The sequence below is a fragment of the Dermacentor silvarum genome, chromosome 5, assembly GCF_013339745.2.
Source record: "Dermacentor silvarum isolate Dsil-2018 chromosome 5, BIME_Dsil_1.4, whole genome shotgun sequence".
NCBI classification, from domain to species: domain Eukaryota; kingdom Metazoa; phylum Arthropoda; class Arachnida; order Ixodida; family Ixodidae; genus Dermacentor; species Dermacentor silvarum.
Genome location: NC_051158.1, coordinates 29,064,099 through 29,085,696, shown reverse-complemented (window position 1 = coordinate 29,085,696; position 21,598 = coordinate 29,064,099). Strand labels below are relative to the sequence as shown.

General features: G+C 48.6%; 1 protein-coding gene and 1 long non-coding RNA gene across 2 annotated transcripts in view; both read left to right on the top strand.

The window, feature by feature from the left end:
- Positions 1-9,687, top strand: part of LOC119453202 (voltage-dependent T-type calcium channel subunit alpha-1G-like) — a 368,827-nt gene extending 359,140 nt beyond the window's left edge. Inside the window, 1 exon segment of the mRNA XM_037715224.2 lies at positions 1,335-9,687. Within this exon segment, the coding sequence (XP_037571152.2) occupies positions 1,335-2,086 (752 nt within the window). The 3' untranslated portion in view covers positions 2,087-9,687.
- Positions 9,688-17,714: 8,027 nt separating this feature from the next.
- LOC125945320 (uncharacterized) lies at positions 17,715-20,425 on the top strand. The gene is made up of 4 exons (XR_007466814.1): positions 17,715-17,898; positions 18,573-19,562; positions 19,641-19,826; positions 19,908-20,425. It is a non-coding gene; the product is annotated as an uncharacterized LOC125945320 (long non-coding RNA).
- The last annotated feature ends 1,173 nt before the right edge of the window (positions 20,426-21,598 follow it).

Genomic DNA, 21,598 nt, shown 5'->3' with positions numbered 1-21,598 from the left:
ATTACCTTATTTATTCATATGTAAGCATCCCTTACTTTTCACGATGCCCATGATGACCAAAGAAGGAAAGGGTGCCTAGATTCAAAGCGAATGAAATGATATACAGTGCCCAAGCAAGGAATATCAATTTCGTATAAAATAAAAAATAATTTCAAACTTATAAACTTATTGTACACTAAGTGAGCTTTTACTATCTATCATGCGAATATACAAGTGTAATCACACCAAGTAACTACTGGACACAGCATACGCTCATTTACATTGAGCTCCCTTGTAATGCCGCACATGTAGCTAATATTGCAGTGACACCAGCATGGACACTGATAGTTATGTGTAGAAAAATGGAGGTGGAGGCGATTAAATTCGAGCACGTTCCCTATCTTTCTTTATTCTTTCTTTTGAGCTCTTCCATTCTGAGAAGCAGGAGTGTGCTTATGTTCAGGGTGTGCCTACGCTTGAGCAAATACAGTGAACTGACATTATGGGCTGAATTCACGACATAGAAAAATTCATATCGGACGGTGCCCCACCTCGGGCTGAGCACATAACTGTGACGGACAAAACAACCCTTGTGGTACACGGCATTGCCTATTTATAATCCACAGTTCTGTCGTGCAGATGTCACAGTGGTTGCTGTTCGATCGCAGTCAAGCAAAGGCCTGAATGCTTTTAATTCATTGGATTAGAATGGGAGTGTTTCACAGACGTGTGTTGGTGGATCTTGTCTTTTTGCAGTTTGATTTTGCTGGATTATTTGAAATTTGTAGTCACATATCAGCTTCTGGTAGCTGCACCACAATATAGAGTTTCTAATTTCGCAGACCAAGTTGAGGGAGTCTCAGCTCAACTCAGAACACTGACTAGTGGTTGTGATATCGTCTCCCCGTGTGCAATATGCCATCGGTTATTCGAAGTAATGTTAGTAAAATATATTCTTAATTGTGAGGTTCACACAGGTGGAGCTTATACCGACGATCACTCGTAATCGTACAGCAGCACACTTGCGATGGACGTGTTGATTATATACAATCTTGTTTCTAGCTTAGCGTTATTTGGCAGATTTCAGTTATTCGTTTAGTACATAAAGCAATGATTGCATATGCAATTTGCTTTTCGCTTCTATATGGAGTCGTCATTGTTGACTCCTGCGTGCCTGTGCTAAAACTTCAGTTTAAAGATTCTGGTGAATAAATTTCGATTTAAATATGTCGTCCTTCTTTAAAAGCCAAATTTAGAAGACATAAAGCACTCGTGTGCAGTTCAGTTTCATTGTTTCGATAATTGGCAACCTGATATATACACAGAGGAGAGCCTGACTGTTATCACTATTTCAGGTGGCGAGTCCACGTCATCAACGCTACCGGTAATCAACATCTGCATTCCAGACCAACCGGACGTCATGTCCAGAGAAAAGAGCTTCTCATCATCATCATCCTCAGGAGTCGGACCTGAAGACATCGATGTCACCGACGTTGCGCTTGCCTGTGTTGAACCAATGGCTCCTCCGCCTGACGTCAACCTTCGACGCGCATCACCCGACAGCGGATCAACCGAAAAAGTGGCCGTTGCAGACTTGCGATCGTGTGCCCTAGAGCCTGAAAACCTGCAAATGACCACGCCGACCGAAGGGGAAGGTCCGGACGAGGCACAGGGAACTGCAGAGCCGGGGTCTAGCGACTCCGCTGAATCTGAACGGTTTGCTGCGGAGCCTCCGCAGACGTCGAGGTCCACCTTGACTGGTGGAAGCACATCGCCTTCGGGTTCCGACGAAGACTCGGAGACGACAAGCACATCGACATCCAAGCTTCGCTACCTGCTCCCAAATTATCCCGAACTGAGCAAGGCGGTCGACCCCGACTCGAGTGAGTCGACGTCTTGGACGTTTTCAGCCGAGTTTCCGTCGTCTTTGCGAACGACAGTGGGTGCCGACGCAACTGACGACGAGGACGACGACGCCGACGCCCGAACGCCAACGACCACAGCGACCGCTGCCGGCGACGCGACGACTGTGGCGCCCGTTGTTGTCGCCGAGGAGAACAATGGTGACCTTGTTGGAGTCCAGCCCGGCAGTGACTCCGTGTCGTGACCGTGGCATAGCGTCACCTCTTAGAACCAGTTGTAATTCTCTCGTGCCGTGTGAAGAGAAGTCCCTGCTGAGCCGCCTGCTAGAGTGGCAAAGGGATATGTCTCCGAGGAGGACGCCGCGTGCGGCGGGATTTCTGCAGGAGGACACCTTCACAGCACACTTACTGTCCCCAGCACAGCGCTCTCGGTACTGTTTGTTTTGTCAACTACGACGCTTGCTCCTCCTGCGTGGGTGAAAGTGGGGGCACGTGGCTGTCGGGCCACGCTACAAGCCCGGCTTGATGCTCCGTGCAAAAACCTCGAAAGAGAGAGACTCTTAAGCCGAGCTCGTGTCCCACTATCAACATACTTTGTTTCCATAGTTTTTTTTTTTTCCTTCAGAACCGTTTGCTGACCAAGATGCATGTGAGAGGCGAATGAATGAGCCACGCGAGGTGCCTGCCAATGTTAACCTCGTTTCTACTGTTTTGTTTGTTTGTTCGTTTGACTGTTGTTTATTGTGAGCTGTGATGACACGGAAATTTCTGTCCAGCTGATCGGTGGCATATTTTTTTTTTCTCCGGTTGCGATCTTTCAGCTCGTATTGTCGTAGTCGCACGTTCGGAGCCCTGCTTGTTTCGTGCCACAAGATTTTTTTTTCTTTTCGCAGCCGCCTGACTTGTATCAAGATGCATTTGCCCGAAGGCCCAACTGTCACGGCAGTTTTCGTACAAAGAACGCGCGATGTTTCGTTCGCTCGATTTAGAAACTGGCCGACACCTCATTTCCGCCGCACCACTGAAGGGTTAATGGTTTCTTAGAAACAAAATTCGGGTCGCATCTTACGTCGCACTGGGTTTACAACTCTGTTGTCAACTCTTGTCGCACTACTCAGCTTCACCTTTTAGGAACTGTTCTATAAACTGCTATGTGTTTCTTCTGCTCAAATATGAATGGTAAATAATAGGCCTTCAGTCGATCTTGTTGTGAGCTAGACGGTGTCTTGCTCCTTAGAACAAAGCCTGAAGAAATATTGTTAGTCATTCTGGTTTCCGTGCTCCTTTCGGTAGAGGAGTGGCAAAAAGAAAAGTGAATGACGACACTGTAGAGCCACCAGAAGGAGGAGAAGCAGGTGTGCTTAGATTAAACCCTGCGTGTTGAAGCCGCTCGTATTTTTTCACAACCCGAGTTGTTAAACCAGCCCACATGTGCCATGTTAGCGAGAGACGACTCACTGGGTCAAAAATATATGTTTCTGCCAATCTAAGGTAAGGCTAGTCCCGAGAATGGTGCTGACCTTGCCTTTGCATCATACTCACCAGCAATCATTTATATATATATATAAATATATAGTATCTATGGTCTTTTGTTTTTTTAATAGCGTGGAATTAACTCGTACTTTAATGTTTTAGTGAGATGCTGAATTACGTACGTTAATCAAGGATACGAAAAACACTAGGCAGTTTTATAAATGTTGCCGTTCGTTTGCCCCGGTAGCAAACGGTGCACTCGTGTTGGTAGTCTGCCTGCATCGCAAATGGTAGAACGCCCCGTGTACAGTAGACAAGAAGTATCTTGTTTCAAATAATCTGATGGCCACGTTTTGAGTACCGCCCGTACGTTCGAGTACGCTCGAGCCGTTCGGGTCCGACTGAATGACTGTTTCCACACAAGGCTAGAGAAACTTTCACTGGGTCGTGGTTTGCCTAAGCAGGAGTCACCGCGTTGTTTAATGTGTACGTAAAACGGAATCGCAGCAGCAGCAGCAGCAGCAGAAGTCATAAAAATATAGTTTTCAAAATCTCGACACCTCTGTCGAGTGCTGTAGCTCTATTGAGCGCCGCAGATCGAAAAAAAAAAAAAAGCTCTGCTGACTCGTACGATGTCGTACATGGTTTTAACGTGTTGTTGTTTAACGGTGTTCAGTCATGCACTCAACAATCGAACGAATGGCGAGCTCTCTCAGCACTGAACTTTGCCCGCAGAATATTGCCATCGCTCGATTGGGCAACGTCTCTAAGGCTCAAAGAAAAGTCGGGCATGCTAGCGCAGCTGTGAGACCAAATGCTGAGACCTCGATCTCGCGATTTTGCGGAAGCCCTGCTAACTTGAACATTTTCAGTGTTTATTATTCTCTTTTTTTTCTTTTAACTTAGAAATGCTCTGGCAGTTGTAGTTTGCTTGCAATCAATACATTTGATACCGGAATTCAGGAATTTCCAAAAATTATTATTTATATTGGTTCGACGAATTCACTCTCTCTCTCAAGTTTGCGTTCGCTAGCCGTAAAAAAAAAACACAGGAGAAAAGCAGTGCACAAAAATGTTGACAAATGACTGTGCCAATTTATTCTTTCCCTTCTTTTCGAAGAACAACAATCTAGCGACTTCGTCGACGTCAAACAAAATTAGTTTTTAGAAGACCAGCCACCGTCATATCTCCGTGAAACCAAGGTGCCATTCTCTGGGTCCCTCCGTTGCTAGGCTCCATACAGCAGCATTATTTCCAACTCCAAACCCAAGTTGGCCATACCGCGACGACTAAAAAAAAAAAAAAAAAAGATACGCTGCACACTTTGTATAAATCCGCCTCATGCGCACCCACATGCACACAGTCCGGATGCCACACCGACACTTTCGTAATCTTCTTCACCGTGTAACCGCGCGCGCAGGCAAGTGAAAGCGACATCCAGCCACAGACTTTAAAACGAGTTGTACGCTAGATCTTCTTATCGTGTAAATTCTGTAAGAAAAAAAAAACGAGAGGAACTCTCCCCCCGCCTCATCGGAGCAAAGGTGCATGTAGAGTCTCTAGAAGTTTGATATAAAATGCTGAGTACGCTACAAAAAAAAAAACTGCAAACGCAAAGAAATCTTATGATTGCTGTAAACGAAACATTGTGAAACCCCCTCCTCTTGCAAAGGCTTATATGTGTCTCCGTAGCGATGATGGAAAGAGAGAGAAAAAAAACACGCATCTTCAATAGTTTCATTTGTGCTGTTGTTGTTATAACGAGCATTTGCTGCGTCCCACAGTGCTGTGTTTGGGTGACTCGAAACGCAGAAGGAGAAGATATGCAAGCCAAGGCCACAGAGCGAAGTCGCTTCCTAAAGTGGGAAGAGATTCCCGGAAAGGACATTCTTTCTTTTTTGTTGTTGTTGTTGTTGTTGTTTTCCCCTTTCCTCTCCTGCTGGGCTCAGCAAAAAAAACCACGTGTGTCGTGCACTTTCGCGCTGTCGTCGCTTGCGTGTTGTTGCCTTCCTCAGTTGTCGCTGCTGCCGTCACCAGAGGGCGCCGACGCTACGCTTTTCACCGCATATCCTGAAGTCGCAAAACGTATGCGTTCGGGGTTATCAACCAGGCTTGACCCCTGCAAAGCATTGCGAAGGAAAGCGGCTTCCTGAATTTCCGACGCAAACGAAGCGCGCACCACCCCCACCCGCCTTCCTTCCAGGCATTCTTTCTTTTCCTCTCCGAGTGTGCGAGTGTCCTGCAAAGCGTACTCGTGAGCAAGGATTGTTTCACGTGGCATGTACAATTGGCGGTGCTTTCTGCGGTATAGTTTGCTTCGCTGGCCGACTGCGGTACCGTTGTTCTATGTGTGTATCCACACGATTGTGGTCTGTCGCGACATGCCTATACCGATCCTCATGCGAGTTCCATCTTTGTCAGTTGTTAAAAGTGACGTAGAAGTGAAGTTTATGCTGTTATGCTGTATGAACTGAACGGTGGGTGCCCACAAAGCACACGGATAGATGTAAAATACCACAGGAGGCACAGAGGTTGTGTGCTCTCATATGCCCTTTCCGAGATGTTTTCTGCGTGTCACCCTAAAACAATACGTTAGAACTTTTGAGCAAGAAGAGAAACGGACATTGAAACACAGCTGAAACGTTTACTGCAACCGAAACTGCGAGCGAAACCAAATGCAGCCGAAATCGAAAAATCAACAACGCGTGCTTGTCGTCCTTGACTAGTTCGCGTTTGAAGTCATGCGGACAGTACATTCTCTCAGGCCTGTATGCTAAGCAGGTTAAAGTTCGTAAGTGTGATCGAGCTCTATTCAGACTTAAGCCGAGCGTTCTGTTGTCAAAAGCGTTGTCTCTTGTTCGCTAAAGTTCTCTGATGCATCTTGTTTTCCATCGTCAAAACAACCTGACCTTCTAAGTGTGTAAAGACATGCCTCAGGCCAACGTAGCCTCTCTTTGTTGGCACCAATGACACATCTCCTTGGGACCACTCCATCATTTCTCGCACGTTTCAGTTGGTGTCGTTGGAGAGCTTCAAAACCACGAGCCTCCCTGAACACCACACGGCCACTTTTTCGGGCTTTGCTACGTGATGCTAGAATTCCCTCGTGCCTCATACAATTTCATAGCTCGAACATCATTACCAGCTGCCATGTTTTCATTGGGCTGTCAAGTCACAGCAGCGTTGCATGCAAAGTTCTTTTTTTTTTCTTTCAGGCCATCGCTATTTCTACAAACCACGTCATTGTAATGCCCCAGCTGTTAAGCTTTCTCCAACTATGTGCTGTTGAGTGTCAAGTTAATTCTTGCCAGTTCAGTCGAGCACCTTACGAAGACGAAGGCATTGGACTTAAGTATGATCGACTCATGCTCATTCAAACTGCTAGGGGCCACAGATTTCTCTTAGAACCAATTGAGCTTGGTTGAAATTGAAATAAAATTACAAACTATAATACGATTAGACAGGTAGTGCATGTTTGTCCCTTGTCATCGTTACTTTAAATAGACACAGATGTGGACGTACAGCCGACTGGTTCTTTAGGGCACACATCATTTAATATCTGGCATTAGGCTGGATCGCTGGCGCCCTCTTGTAGTCGCGCCCACCAGTGTATACAACCTGAATATCAAGCGCGGGCACATTACTATTCATGCCTTACGAATGCCTTCCTCTATTCCACCATTTTCAGCAGCATTGTTATGACCAGGGATAAAGAAAATGCACGAAACGAAATCATTGTTGGAATTACGCAACTTAAATATGCATTAAAAACAAAAAAGGCCGACCAGTATTTTGATAATTGTTCAAGTTAACCAGTATTTTGAATCGCCACTAGAGGGTTGTAAATAAAACACATAAAATGTACGCTGATTTCACCCAAAAAAGATGACATGTGGATGTTTTTTTTTTTCTATAATTCTGGCTTCTTTTTTTTTCCTATGGAACAAAGGATCCAGTGCAAGTAAGTAGAGTTGCTGAGCACAATGCAGGGTACTTTCCTGCAAGAGACAGTGTGCTGCCAGTTTTCACGCAGCTCATTGCTATGCAACACTGGTGTGCGAATTGTCACAAGTTGTGTGCATCGGACACACACCTCCGGGAGTTTAGCAGGTGCTTTGAATCGCATTTTAGCTGTTGCACGCCATTGTATAGCCAGACCTCTACTTCTCTGAAATCTTGAAATAACTCTTGTCGGAACTGTTCTGTCACAGCCCTCCCGTTGTTTGCATTTGTTCACTGCCTATCCCCAACTGTGATGTTCAATATGTGTGCAGTCTTGCTGCAACTAAAAATCGTTTGATGACTCTTGTGTGTCGTCACTTATAAACAAGCAGACCTATCTTGCAAGCGCAGCTGCCCAGCGAAAGTCATAAACTGATAGCCGTCACTTTCTTTTCACATGTATTCGAATGTTTGTTCCTGAGCACTAGTAAAAAATCGCTAAGTTTCCGAGGTTCGCTTCTCCAGCAGTGGTGTAGCGAACGCCAAGGAACCACGTAGACGTATTGTACTTTTACTTTGAAACCCGCCGTGACACGGCATCGCCATTTCTGCAAGTTGCGTTTCGTGAATGCCTTGTTTGTTGTGTTGATCTGCATTTGCTTGGTGTTACCAAACCCATATCTGTCTGCAGACACTGCGTTTTCGTTATGGCAATTGAATTTTTGTGCGACTGGCCAAACTGTTCATAAAGGAGACGTGCACTCGCTATGTACAACTCGGGGGCTGTATTCTGATCTTCATCCCTGCGGAGACTATCCTCCAGAAGTGTGCTCCGATTGGCTGGCGTAGCAGAGGTAATAGAGCCCATTCACGACGTATAGCGAAAACCGTAAATATGCATACCACGCTTTTCGTCACCGTCTCTCTGTAATACATTTGCTCTGCTGACAAGTGCGTGAATATATATTCATAAAATGCCAAGAAATTGTTCATAGCAGAATAGAAGTTAGGATGAACAGTGCTAGAATCACTCTTACAGCTGTAGCTCCTACACAACTGTAGTGAGCCTACTTTCTAATGACAAGACAGGTGTTCACAGGACGGTGGAGACGATGTGATAAACAGTGGTTGAACAAGAGAGGTCACTGCAGCCAACGCTTCGACAAAAGGACTTGTCTTTGTCAGGGCCCCTGACAAATACTAGCCCACTTGTATCACTTCCAGGGATATTCCTTGTTTGACCACTGTTGATTACCTACCAATGACGTGTTTCGTTACAGAAGTTTCTAGAAGACGCTCCCGTAGAAGTTCTACAAATATTCAATCTGAGGCACTAGTTCATTAACAGATCCCAGAGTTTGTAGGACGTACCAGTGCCATTGACGGCCACTGCTCACACACTTATCGTTACGTCTGAACCGATCGATCTACTTTCAGTGCTTAAGCCAATCAGACTGCTAACTGGCAGCCTCCCGGAGGTGGGGATCAGAATGCCGTTCCCTGGCATTTGTACAGAAGCAGCAGCACAGATTAGCTTCGTGTCGACTTGACATAAAGCGCGGTAAAAACACGTGCTTGAAGTGCAGTTGAAAACACAACTGCGTTCGCAGACAACAGGATGATTGCGTGGAATGTTTTGCTTTCACATTTGCGTTCCAGCATATCGAATCTCTGCGAAATGTCATAAGGCAAAGTGCAATTCTACTTCTTGGCAACAACCAAAACCCTACCCTCCCCCAAAAAATTAGGTCTTCTATATTACAATTAACGGAGAGTGCACCGGTGACATATACTCTAGTCAGCGTGATTGGGTGTGTGAAATGCAGTGTTCTGTACAGGTTTTCACATCCTCACGTACCGTTCCCAGTGTTCTTGCTTCGCTCCACATACGTGTCACTCGACTAGCTTCTCTCGACACAGTTGCACACTGGATAGGGTCACCCACTGTTGACTTGCCTTACTGCCTTTGGCCTATTTGTCACGTACGTCTCGAAAAGTCGGGACGATGTTTGCGAACCCTGTTCCAGAATTCTCTCAGTGCTCCCTGCTTATCAGCCGAGATGTTCAGTTGCACACCGACAGACGACACGGCTAGGTAGAAGAATGCTTGCACTCAGTTTCCGGCCTCCTCGAAGTAACGCGCTTGTTAAGTGCTGAAAACGGCATCTTCTGTCAAGCCCGTTTCGCGGGGGTTATGGTGAAGACAAACTTCAAGTGTGCCGGAAATGGTTGAGATAACGCTGTTGCTGGCCTTAATAGTTGGTGGCCGATTGTGGAATACGCGTGTGGCTGAAGGTGTGACTCGCTCTGTGGCCGAAGCGAGTAAGCTGTGATCCTGTTAATTCAAATGAGAAATGTGTCGCTGGGGGAACAAGCCTTTTTTTTTCTTTTTGTTATGTCATTATTAAAATAACAAATTCCACAAGCTCACTGTCTGCATTGCTTCTTCACTTTCTCTCCGAGTCACAGGCATCCGATAAAGCTTGGCCGTCTTACAGATGCACCATTATCGATTTTGACGAACGGGTGTGACAGGTGGGTTGTCACGTAGAATCTCACACAGGCTGCAGGTTACGCCAAAAGCAGGGTTCACACGGCGAACGTGATCGAGGACAAATCAGTCACGTGACAAATGACGTATATCGGATATAACTTCGCAGCTAGTGTTACAGCGCATCGAGAAAAGCAGGCAAGAGTGGTGCACGGCAGAACCCTGCTCTTGCTCTTCAATGCATCGGAACGTTTCACGTGGTCATTGGGAGCCACCGAGCTTCCAGTGAACGCCACGCGTTTATTGCGCGCGCGTACAACCAACAACTTGAACTGAACTGAACATGGCTGCCGCCAGACTAACGCATTTCGCCATCAGTACCTCGGTATTTCTCGCTGGCAATCTCAGCGGTGATTTGGCTTTCGGCCATATCGTGAATCGCTTCACGGGGTCCTAGTGAACACAGCAGGAGCGGGTAACGTACGTATGATCTCGTGATACGCAATCTGCAAGTTGGAATCACAATTTGCTCTATTGTGTGAACACAGCTTTATTGCCCTATTTGAAAGAGCACAAGCCACAACATCTGTGACTGACGCTTAATTGCTGCCATCCTGATACGTGTTATCAGAATCTGCTTCCTGACCATTCGTATTAATCTACATTGCTTGACCTACAATCACTGACGAAAGTGGTGTGCTGTGACTACCTAAAAGTTGGCAAAGTCATTGACGGTGCAACATTTCACACTGACACAGCAGGACTAAGCATCCTGCTTCTCAGCATAGGGTTGCCAGTTCGATTCCTTAAATGTGTCCATACAAAATTAAGTTTCACCGCACTTCCTGCACATCCAGAATCATGAAAAGCATACGGCTGCGAGACGAATTAAGAGCTTTCAATTCATTCGCGAGTTTCATTGAGTTTGCAGAATTTTGACTCCATGCGAGAACACTCTACACACACCTCACATATGAGACCAACTATTTCATGTCTAGCAAACCTGGAATGCACCTACCCAGCCTCTTGAAAAATATGCCCGATTTAAAAAAATGTGAGAAACAATTAAATAAGTTAACCTACTACAAGATGACACTTAAGACTGAGACCAAACAACCAGTTTCCCACCTTCTAACTCCTTTTATTAGAACGCTTTACATGTCGTTGAAACTTGCAGCGCCGATCGACTCAGAAGCGTTTCAATATGTGTGCAATATATTTTAAATACCATTAATTTCACAGTGCTTTTGCTTTCTTTATGCGCTGGATATCTAGCATGCACAATGGCGCAAACAGCACTTGAGAGGGATATGGGGCCGAATGCTGAAAAAAAAAATTAGCGTAACGAAACCTGCGGCGACGGCTCCGTGATCATTGCGTTACCTGCTGACTGAAAGGTTGTGGGTTCAATTCCCGGTCCGAGAGGCTGTATATCAATGTGTGCAGAATAAAAAAAGCTAGTTTGCCGGGCCTTATGAGCACGTTAACGAACCTCAGGTGGCTCAATTCAATCAGGAGCCCTCCGCTAGATTGGTCAAGCGTTGCTTTGACATATTAAAAGCGAATTGCAACAAAATTTTCGAACATGTAAAAAGCCTAGATACAAAATACGATTAGATGCGTCCCGGAAAGCTTGCAAAAAATAGACGTTGTTGATACCGAAACTGAGAAAAAGCGCCGCTATTACGACTCACCGGAAATGACGCACAACCCAGAACGTTGAGAACCAGCTCGTCTCCTCAGCATGACCTCCGAGACTCGGTGGCGCCCGCGGCATGCTGAGAATCTCGGAGGCAACGTTCTAGAATTAGTGCCACACTCTCTAACCGCCAGCTTCAGAGCCCTAGAGCTTTGCCAAGATTGCTTCAATAGTGGACACTACTCATTTAGAATCAATTTAGCCAAAGTGAATTTCAATGCACTTTGGCTTCAATAATTCCATATTGCTACTGTGTCCAGTCATAAGGAAGAGTGCTGATCCCAAACACCCAGTTTTACACTTTAAAGAAAGTTTACACCCCTTGGGGCGTACCTTGTCCCCCTTCGCTACTCTCCACGTCGGCTGGTCTCTCCTCCTCGCCGAGTGCTCCTCCAAATGTCACGTGACACACGTCATCGCCAACGCGTTGTTCATTTCCGGTTATAAGGCACCTCCACGCTAAAACCCCTCAATGTGAAGAGTAGCGTCACGCTTTGCAGAATGCCGCCTCCTCCTCGCACGCCCTGTCCGAGGCCGATGCCACGTCGGTATTGGCCTAATGGCATCACGTGGGCCGTCGCGCCCGCGGGCGCTGGCTGCGTTTGTTTACGATTCACGCTCCATCGCCATTTTCGCCTGATAAGCGTCTACCGACTGGCGAGGAGCGCACGTTGGTACCGTTGCTCTTCCGTGTTGTTTCAGTTTGAGAATGCGTTGAACTAAGTTTTGTGGCAAGTACGACGTCGCTTCACGGCATTTTCCATAACCATGACTTGATGCGCCTTCGGATGCCAATATACTTGCAGCAAAGGCAAGAGACTCTTCTCGATACCGTCCGGTAAGCGCGACGGGTTAAGAAGAAAGACATATGGATTCATAGAATTGGCAGGAAGAACTTCAGACCAACACCCTCCACACGACTATGCGAGGTAAGTTGCGAGTACGTGTACTTTGGTGTATTTGGAGGTGTATTCGGCGCGCTTAATCGTTTTGTACGTCCACAGGCTTGCATTCGAGGGCAAGCGAGCCTTCGCGCGTGCTTAGAAGATTGGCAAGCACGCATGTTGGCGGCTTTGTAGCTTGTAATGCCCTATCGAACCTTCAGAGCAATGATTGTTTGTGCCATCTGCCAGCCTTTTTACGTCATAGCTGATACGCGCCGCGAATTCACATGCATGGTATGGACGGCGCAGATTTTTTTAGGTTACCGACGGCTTGCTGGAGGTCAAGATGTTGACATTCGATCATAAACGTGTTATTTACACCAATTCGCAACAAGATCTTGTGACACGCGCTTGGCAAATGTTACGTACCTAATTGTAGCGCACGCGATACATTCGGAGTCGCCATGGTACGGCGTTGGCGCTCGTTTAGGTACTTAAAAAAATAGTTTTCGAAACAGGAAAAAAAAAAAACCTGCCGTCACTGAATTTCTACGATACCGCTGTCACACGGGCACCCGCGAACTCCGTTGAGCATGAAACTCCCTAATGGAGATTTCTTTATGGCAATGGAGATGCGGCGGTGCTACACGGCACAGTGCGAGCTTTCGACGGGCGCCGTATGGGACAGAAACGGCGCTGCTGTGCTTACTTCCCCGTGCAACTTTTCACGTATATAGTCGCCGTTAAAGTAAAGTATAAGTAGTTTTTTTTTTAACGCAGTATGTAATCTAATAAAATCACAGCGAGAAAGTTTACGGTATGTTACCGCAAGACTTTTGTATTTCAAGCATATCGAAGTTGAAAGCGATGCTGGCCACATTTCGCTCTCGCATTCGTGCATGGGCGCATTGGTCACGTTGTTTGACCGGTGCGCGCTTCGAGTTGTGATTTTGTGCTGTGTTCCCGGTGAGATCAACGAAATGGCGGAACGACACTTTCCCATGCGAGATGGCGAAGCAAGGTGTAGAGAGTACATGGCACTCATGTCCTTAAAAACAAATTGAAAGCTCCAATTACGTGGTGTATAACCAAAGGTAAAACAAATAATAATGCTAAAATTTGTAAGTGAGCCAGTTACGACGATTTTATTAACGTGGTTTTCTTCGCAGCTGTAGCTATCTGGGAACGAGAGTGCTCCGTCCAGCCGTAATGGTCATTGCCGAACTCCCTTCGCGAAAAGCTCCATTAAACTTCCTTGGCGAAAGGGAGACCGTGTGACACCGAGCGCATCTCCTGTCGAGATAAAGACGACGGAGTTCAAAGGAGTTCGCGGGTGCCCGTGTGACAGGGGTATTAAATAATCAGCTTCTCAGATATTATTAGATTAAAAGTGTAAGCCAGGAAATTGTACAGCAGCATGAAAAACTCGCGATACAGCTTTCTGCTGCTCAATCCGTGTTACATATAGAAGTGTTATTCCGAGCGCTAAAGAAGCCCGCGAATACACGCAAAACTGCTGCGAGAGTGACCGCTCGAGGCACTTTGCGTATGTCCGTGGGCTTCCCCTTTCAAGTTCGGGAAAAAAAAAACTTTGATGTGAACCACATGCAAGCGAAAACGCTAGCGATTCCTGCCGCCAAGGCACAGAAACCTCTTTCGAGTGGCGGCGGCACAGCGGCTGGAGCGGAGAGCGCGGCGGCAGCACCGCTTCCGAACCAATGACGGCCCGCCTTGCCACGTGACCAGTGGAGGACTAGTGCGGGAAAGCCTGCGCATAGGACGATATTCGGAGCGGTGGAAAATGCGCGGCGGCAATGCAAGTGAAACGAAACCTCGCGAAAAGCTTCGCAGCGCCGCGCCGCTGTTCGCTCCATTCGTGTGGTTTGCTCCTGGCGTCGTCTGCTAAAGCAACACCATCTAGATATCCGGGTCCTGTTGGCTATAGACCATTTTACGGAAGCGTTTAGGTGCCGCCATCTTGGCTCTGATAACGTTGCTGTTTTCTGTCTTTAACAACAAAGTGTACGGTATTACAGTCGATTCGCAAGCACGAAAACAGTTGTATAAATGCGTTCAGCGTTTCATGACCATGTTACGTGACTTGACTTCTCATTAAAATAAATTGTTTGTGTAACAGCCCAAGATGGCGGCGCCCATGAGTCGAATATAAAGTCGTCTATAGTCACCAGTGCGTACACGCGCGTGTACAGCGTTGGTTATTGTTCCGTTGTCGCACAGCAGTCATAATTTTGTCTGCCCTTTTTCGACGATGAACTGCAGCATTTGGCCTTCAGCTACCGCGTCTGCGCTGTAATACTGTGCTTGTCCAGCGCGTGCTGCGTGTTCGGTCGCACGCTCCGTTGGCCACAGACATTCCAATTGGCATTCGTGGCCACAGACATTCCTTGCGCCGTCTGGTCGCTGCGCTCAGGCGCGTCATACAGAGCCACCGCCCAAGTAGAACGCCTCCTCCACCTTCTGCTGCCTCGCGCGCGTTCCTCCCCGCCTTCTACTCTTGCGCGCACGCGAGATCGAGCCACATCCTTCTGATATCACCTTTGCACGCTTTCACTCGCACCCACATCATACGGCGCGCAGCCGCGATTTATCGCACTTGGACTTTATACGGGACATCACGGCGACGGTGGAAATGCGTCTGGAGTGTGCAAATAACTGCAATTGCAATAAAATGAGATCGAGAATCACAACACTCGAAACGGATTCCGACACGTCAGTGATATAAGTACGCGCTCGTAAGTTGCAGTCGCGCAGTTTGCGAGAGGGGACCGCAAGCACGGACGGCAGCGTGAAGTGCGCGGTGGTGGTTGCGTCGGCGGGCCCCGCGTCGATAGACGATTCGACTGCAAGCGGTACCGTAAAATCGTCAGCGCGGCACGCCCGCCGCTGTCGAACAAAGTAGACGCTTCTGGAACATTCCCAAACCAGCGGCTTACCATAGAGAAAGGAATTCAACAAGAGCGGACACTCCCATAGAGCCGCCAAGCGGTCGGCATCAATCACTTCCGTTTTCGGTTTTGGGCGCGCGCATTTTGAACACTAGCTAACACGCCGGCTGCGCTTTCTTTTTTATTTTTTTCCCCGGCCGCGCACGGTCTTCGTGCGGAATCGGTTTATTATTTGGTAAAAATGATTGCGAACGATCTTGTCAAGTCCCATAGAATCTGTGCCACGTGCAATTTCACAAAGTAGACACAAGACCCCTTGTGAAATGAGGAAATATTTATTTTGCTCTATGTAAAAGCTCGTTCCGCGCTTTTTGTGCGTTCATCCAACGTTGTGACCCCAGGTAAGCTAGTAGTTCCCGTATGAAGCTCCACCGGACGGCATAAGCTGAAAAAAAAAAGTAAATTACAAGCATGTTACATTTACAAGCATGTAGCAGCATGTTACAAGCATGTATCAGTTTGGTATTTAGACATGAGAATACTGCGTGTAGAGGTGAAACGTGCGAAAGCGCGGTGAATGGGCGGCAGTACAATCAAGAGCAATTCGCTTTTATACATGGCGTAGAAAATATCCGACTCATCCCAAACATTACCGTAAAATATGAAAACATCTGATTTCCGAGCATTCCCCCATTTCCGGGCATTATTTCCTGCACTTTGGCAGCACAAATACACGGGCGACTTCACGTTTCCAAAACTTGGCCTCGGGCGACGCGACGGTACGCTACATACACCGAGACGAACGCAACAGAAGCCCCCAGCCGGACCATGCTAGACGTTCACAGAATGCCTTCTACTCGCACTCAAGAGGAATGCGTGGGTGCAAAGCCCGTTTTCAGTCCTTTAGAAGACCGAATTTTCGAATTACAAGTTTCTGATATGTTCCTCGGCGTTATCTTTCGCACGTTCTGCCGGCGCCAGCAACACACTCCCATGTTATCACTCTTGGCAATCGCCCATCGCGTTTTCGACAGGCGTGAGTACCGAAAAAAAGGTATATGTTGTTGCAGGGCCACACAAAACGTCACAAACTTGTCCCCCTAAGATTCATTACACGTAAAACTAACTTTGTCACCACGGCCGAGCTGCTTATCGCTAACTGCGACACAGCGCGCTGCGCGGCCAGTGTGCCTCAACAGAACCGAAATAAGTTACAATAATCCCCTAGGAAGCGTCGGAAACATGTCCCAGCACGATTCATTGACTCAACTGCGCCAGGACGGCCGAGCTGTTTTTCGCTAACTGCGTCTTAAGACTCGGTCCCGTGCCGTAAGCCTAATTGTGTCGTAGACTGTAAAACAATATTTCTCACCTTGCCGTAGTCCAATAGTGCAGTGGTGTCTTGTCCCAGTGCAGAAGGAACGCAAGAATACGCCGGGAGCCCAAGAAAACAGGGTACATTTTTTTTTTTTTAAAGGAGACGGACGGGTCGCCGCGGGCGAGCGTTCAAAGGCGCGCGCAGCCGCCCTCGCTCGCTTCGGGGGAGTGTCTGGCGGATGACGCATGCATCTGGCGCGTCATTGGCCTGTCGCTATAGGTAAGGCAAGAAAAATAAGTCGCAAAGTTTAAGTTCATTTATACGCAAAACGTTTTAGTTTTCGCAGCAAGGAATTTAAAAAATAAGCCAATGTATGTTAACTTAATTTCACTTTCTTCTTTTCGATGCTCGCGGCAGCTAACGTTCGGCACAATACTATAGCGTGACGTATGGTGACGTGTTTCCTGTTGCCAGTTTTTGCCGAGTGTCCCCTCTTGTTGAATTTCTTTCGCTATGGGCTTACGCTATGGGCTTACGCTGGTACCCAAAGATGACGTCAGTGCAACGTATTATCACGCGCAAACTGTTTTGCTTTTTCACGGCGATTGTTTTTCACCGGTTTATCATTGTTATCGCTCTGACGTTCGACGCAAGACGCGCTTTTTGTTGCTGTCATGCTGTCGTGTTCCTTGCTTACGCCCCTTCTCGACCTGCTGGTACCCAAAGATGGCGTTCGCGATGACGTCCGTGCAACCTATGTATATTTTCTTGCGCCCTCGCGATTGCGCCGAGTTGATCTCGGTGATAACGTGTACGGCGCACGAAGGAAAGACGCCGGGGCGCAGTAGCGCATGCGCGAACAGCTGATAATCGTCAGTGAAATATACATATAAGAAGCGGCCGCCGGGAGGCCCGCCCGTCATACTGAATTTGACGCTGTACCTAGCTGCTATACCGTCGCCCGTGTCAGCTGAACCAGCGATTGACGGCTTTAGACGCCCATGTCTACCACTTCACCGACTCCTTTCACCGCCGGGTTCTGGCTGTGAGGCGTGCTCGAAGCTTTGCAGTCGGACCTCAACTTCTGCAAGCACAGTTACCAGGCTAGAACGACCCATTGGTGCTCCTGGAATGCATATGCTATACGCCCGGCGGCCATTTCATCCCTTCTCACGCATGAGCCGTCACGCTCGACGCAAAACGCATCCGTTGCTGTTTTAAGTCACGCCTGCTGCAAGTTTTCTTTTGCTTGTGTGCGCCTGGATAATGAACTGACTGCGCCATTCAACCGGAGGACAACGAAGCAACTGTCGTCGCCACGTGCCTCCCAGCTAACCTACAAGGTGGGCCCCCATACGTATATAGCTTAGGGTGACGCGGCTGTATCCATTTCTTGCTGTTCTGTCTACACGATGGCCATTTCCTAGTTTATATGTTGCTGCGTAATTACCGTATTTGCACGCATATAACGCGTTTTCTTTTTTTTTTCCTCGACATTTGTGGCCACGGAACACGCGTAACCTTATATTTGAGTTCGTCACACGAATATAGCGTTCGCTTTTTTTTTTACTTTCATTTCGCCTGCTCACCGTCAAGCTATTAACTGCCCGTGTATTTTGCGCAGTCTTCTCCTGATAAAGAGCGGCTGTTGGTGCCGCATCAATGTGGTCACGGCGCAATTATCGCGACTCTGAGCAAGACGATAGACGCGGTTGTGCAGGTCTTCAATGTCGCACGGTGGATCGCCGCGCAATCCGTGAAAGGCCTTGTGTTCGATGGTGTCGCGGGCATTACTGAGCCGCTGTTTGTCCGATAATCTTAGTGGGTGTCACAATGGACGACGCCGTTCTCGCCGACAGTGCCAGAGCCCGTCCTTTTACTTTATTCTGCGGCGGTAGTTCATATTGTCCGAGACAACCCCCCCCCCCCCCTTGCGGTATTTACGTGCAAATACGGTACGTTTCACGTCTCTCTTGCCGTTGACATTCATTTTTTTCCCCCGTCTTCCTAACCGTAGGTTAATCCCGTGCAACCACGTGGCCGTGTCACTACTCCGGGGAACAACGCAACCAAGTGACCGTGTCACTACTCCCGAGAACAACCCAACCAAGTGACCGTGTCACTACTCCGGGGAACAACGCAACCACGTGACCGTGGCACTTCTCTGAGGGACAATGGAGCAACCGTCGTCGCTACGTTTGATCTTCGGCAGTTATATTCACCAGGTGCGATTCTAGCTTGCGAGGGTGGCGCGGCTACTAAATCAACTAATTGGCAATGTTAATTGTTTTAGACTGATTGGCAAGAGAAGGGCCGCTGCCACATTGGGTCGTCGTCGTGACGCAAGCGGAGAGGACTGGGCGGGGCGATTGTAGCTTTAGGCTTATAGCTAACACTAGGAAGGGTAGCTCGCGCTGTGCAGGCTCCAGCTGGCAGGGGTCCTCTCTCGTTTGCGACACGGACATCGGCCCATTCCGAGTGCTATTGCTTCCCGGTCATAATTTCGCGTGTCGGCGAGCACGAAATGTGGAAGTAAATTGCACCCGGAATTAATTAGTGTCAGGTTTCTTCCAGCAAAACAGAAGAAGAACGGACGTTGCCTACGGTCTGCAGCGCGGCGCGCTGCAGCGAAGACGGTGGTGGGTGGCCGCATTTTTTTTCCGTATGTTCTCGTCCTAATGTGGTGTCACGCCGTGCTTTCGTCGCTTGACAAGCCAACCATCGTGGACTAGTCCCATCGCCCACTCCAGCGCGATGACGCTTGGTGAGTACGTGCTTTCTGGTTACTTTCGTCATTTAACAAGTGCCCCCCCCCCCCTTTTTTTTTTACGTTTCAGATCTGCAACCTGTGCCTTGGCCCCTGGCAGATGTTCCTGCACCCGGCCGTGTCTCGCCCAGATCACGTTCAGTACCCGCCTGTCGTCCAGCAGCTGATCGGGACTTCACTTCTGGTGTCCTGGTGAATGAAGATGCCTGCAATAGCCGCCCTGCAGAGCGTTCACTGCACGTAAGTATATACAGTTCTTCCAGCCCATGCTGTGATGGTGTCCTCACAGGTTACGAATAAGCCTGTTTGTCATTTCAGTCCACATCCTTTGATGCCAGACGCACGCGACGGATTTTCCTGCACCCGGCCCTCTCTCGCACAGATGATGTTCAGCACCAGTCGTCCCACGGCTCATCGTGTCACTTCTGTTCCTGCCTCATTGCTATTGGTGTCCTGCTGAATTAAGATGCTTGCAATTTCTGTGCTGCAGTACGTCGACTGCATGTAAGTATATCCAATTGTTCCGACTCGTACTGCGACGGTGTGCTGACCGGTAATTAACAAGATGCCTGTTTGTTGTTTCAGTCTGCAACCCTTGTCTCGACATCTGCCGTCCGTCAAGGTCTGTACCACCAGTGTAATATGCAATGACACCAAGTGCAGACCGTAGGGAGGTAGGCGTTTCTCTCGCCACTCATCGCATTGCTGCTCCCGAAAACGTCGTGCTGCAGGAAACGTTCTTCGCTTCCTCGACGAGGCCACACAACTATGAAGTCCCAAGAAAGAGCGCGACGTCGCGTGACATGAATGCTCATCTAACATCCCGGTTGGAGTTGCTCGTTCGACCCTATCGAAGATGACGGCCACTTGATGAAGTCGCATATTTTTCAGTGGCTGTGACCGTATGACGGGGGTACCCAGGTAACATGCTGTTCTAGCTCATCGTAGTGGTACACTGCTCAGACTCTAGCATTGGGTTGATGTGGGGATTCTTGCTTCTTACGTTCATTGGCATTCTGTGCTTTTGTAATGGTACAACGATGCTGCTTTGCGTTTCCGAATTGTGCGCGCGCGCGCATTGCGCATTGGTGTGTGTTTGTGTGCGCGCATTGCGCATTGGTGTGTGTGTGCTTGTGTGCGCGTATTGGTGTGTGTGTGTGTGCTTGTGTGCGCGCATTGGTGTGTGTGTGTGTGTGCTTGTGTGCGCGCATTGGTGTGTGTGTGTGTGCTTGTGTGCGCGCATTGGTGTGTGTGTGTGTGCTTGTGTGCGCGCATTGGTCTGTGTGTGCGTGCGCGCGCGCATTGGTCTGTGTGTGCGTGCGCGCGCGCATTGGTCTGTGTGTGCGTGCGCGCGCGCATTGGTCTGTGTGTGCGTGCGCGCGCGCATTGGTCTGTGTGTGCGTGCGCGCGCGCATTGGTCTGTGTGTGCGTGCGCGCGCGCATTGGTCTGTGTGTGTGTGTGTGTGTGTGTGTGTGTGTGTGTGTGTGTGTGTGTGTGTGTGTGTGTGTGTGTGTGTGCGCGCATTGGTGTGTGTGTGTGTGTGTGTGCGCGCGCATTGGTGTGTGTGTGTGTGCTTGTGTGCGCGCATTGGTCTGTGTGTGCTTGTGTGCGCGCGCGCATTGGTCTGTGTGTGTGTGTGTGTGTGTGTGTGTGTGTGTGTGTGTGTGTGTGTGTGTGTGCGCGCGCATTGGTGTGTGTGTGTGTGCTTGTGTGCGCGCATTGGTCTGTGTGTGCGTGCGCGCGCGCATTGGTCTGTGTGTGCGTGCGCGCGCGCATTGGTCTGTGTGTGCGTGCGCGCGCGCATTGGTCTGTGTGTGTGTGTGTGTGTGTGCGCGCGCATTGGTCTGTGTGTGTGTGTGTGTGTGTGTGTGTGTGTGTGTGCGCGCGCGCGCGCATTGGTCTGTGTGTGTGTGTGTGTGTGTGTGTGTGTGTGTGTGCGCATTGGTCTGTGTGTGCGTGCGCGCGCGCATTGGTCTGTGTGTGCGTGCGCGCGCGCATTGGTCTGTGTGTGCGTGCGCGCGCGCATTGGTCTGTGTGTGTGTGTGTGTGTGCGCGCGCATTGGTCTGTGTGTGTGTGTGTGTGTGTGTGTGTGTGTGTGTGTGTGTGTGTGTGTGTGTGTGTGTGTGTGTGTGTGTGTGTGTGTGTGTGTGTGTGTGTGTGTGTGTGTGTGCATTGGTGTGTGTGTGTGTGTGCGCGCGCATTTCATCTGGTAGTTAACATCATTCCGGCTGGGGTGCATTTCCAATTCATCCACGAATTGTTTGGCTGGTTTCT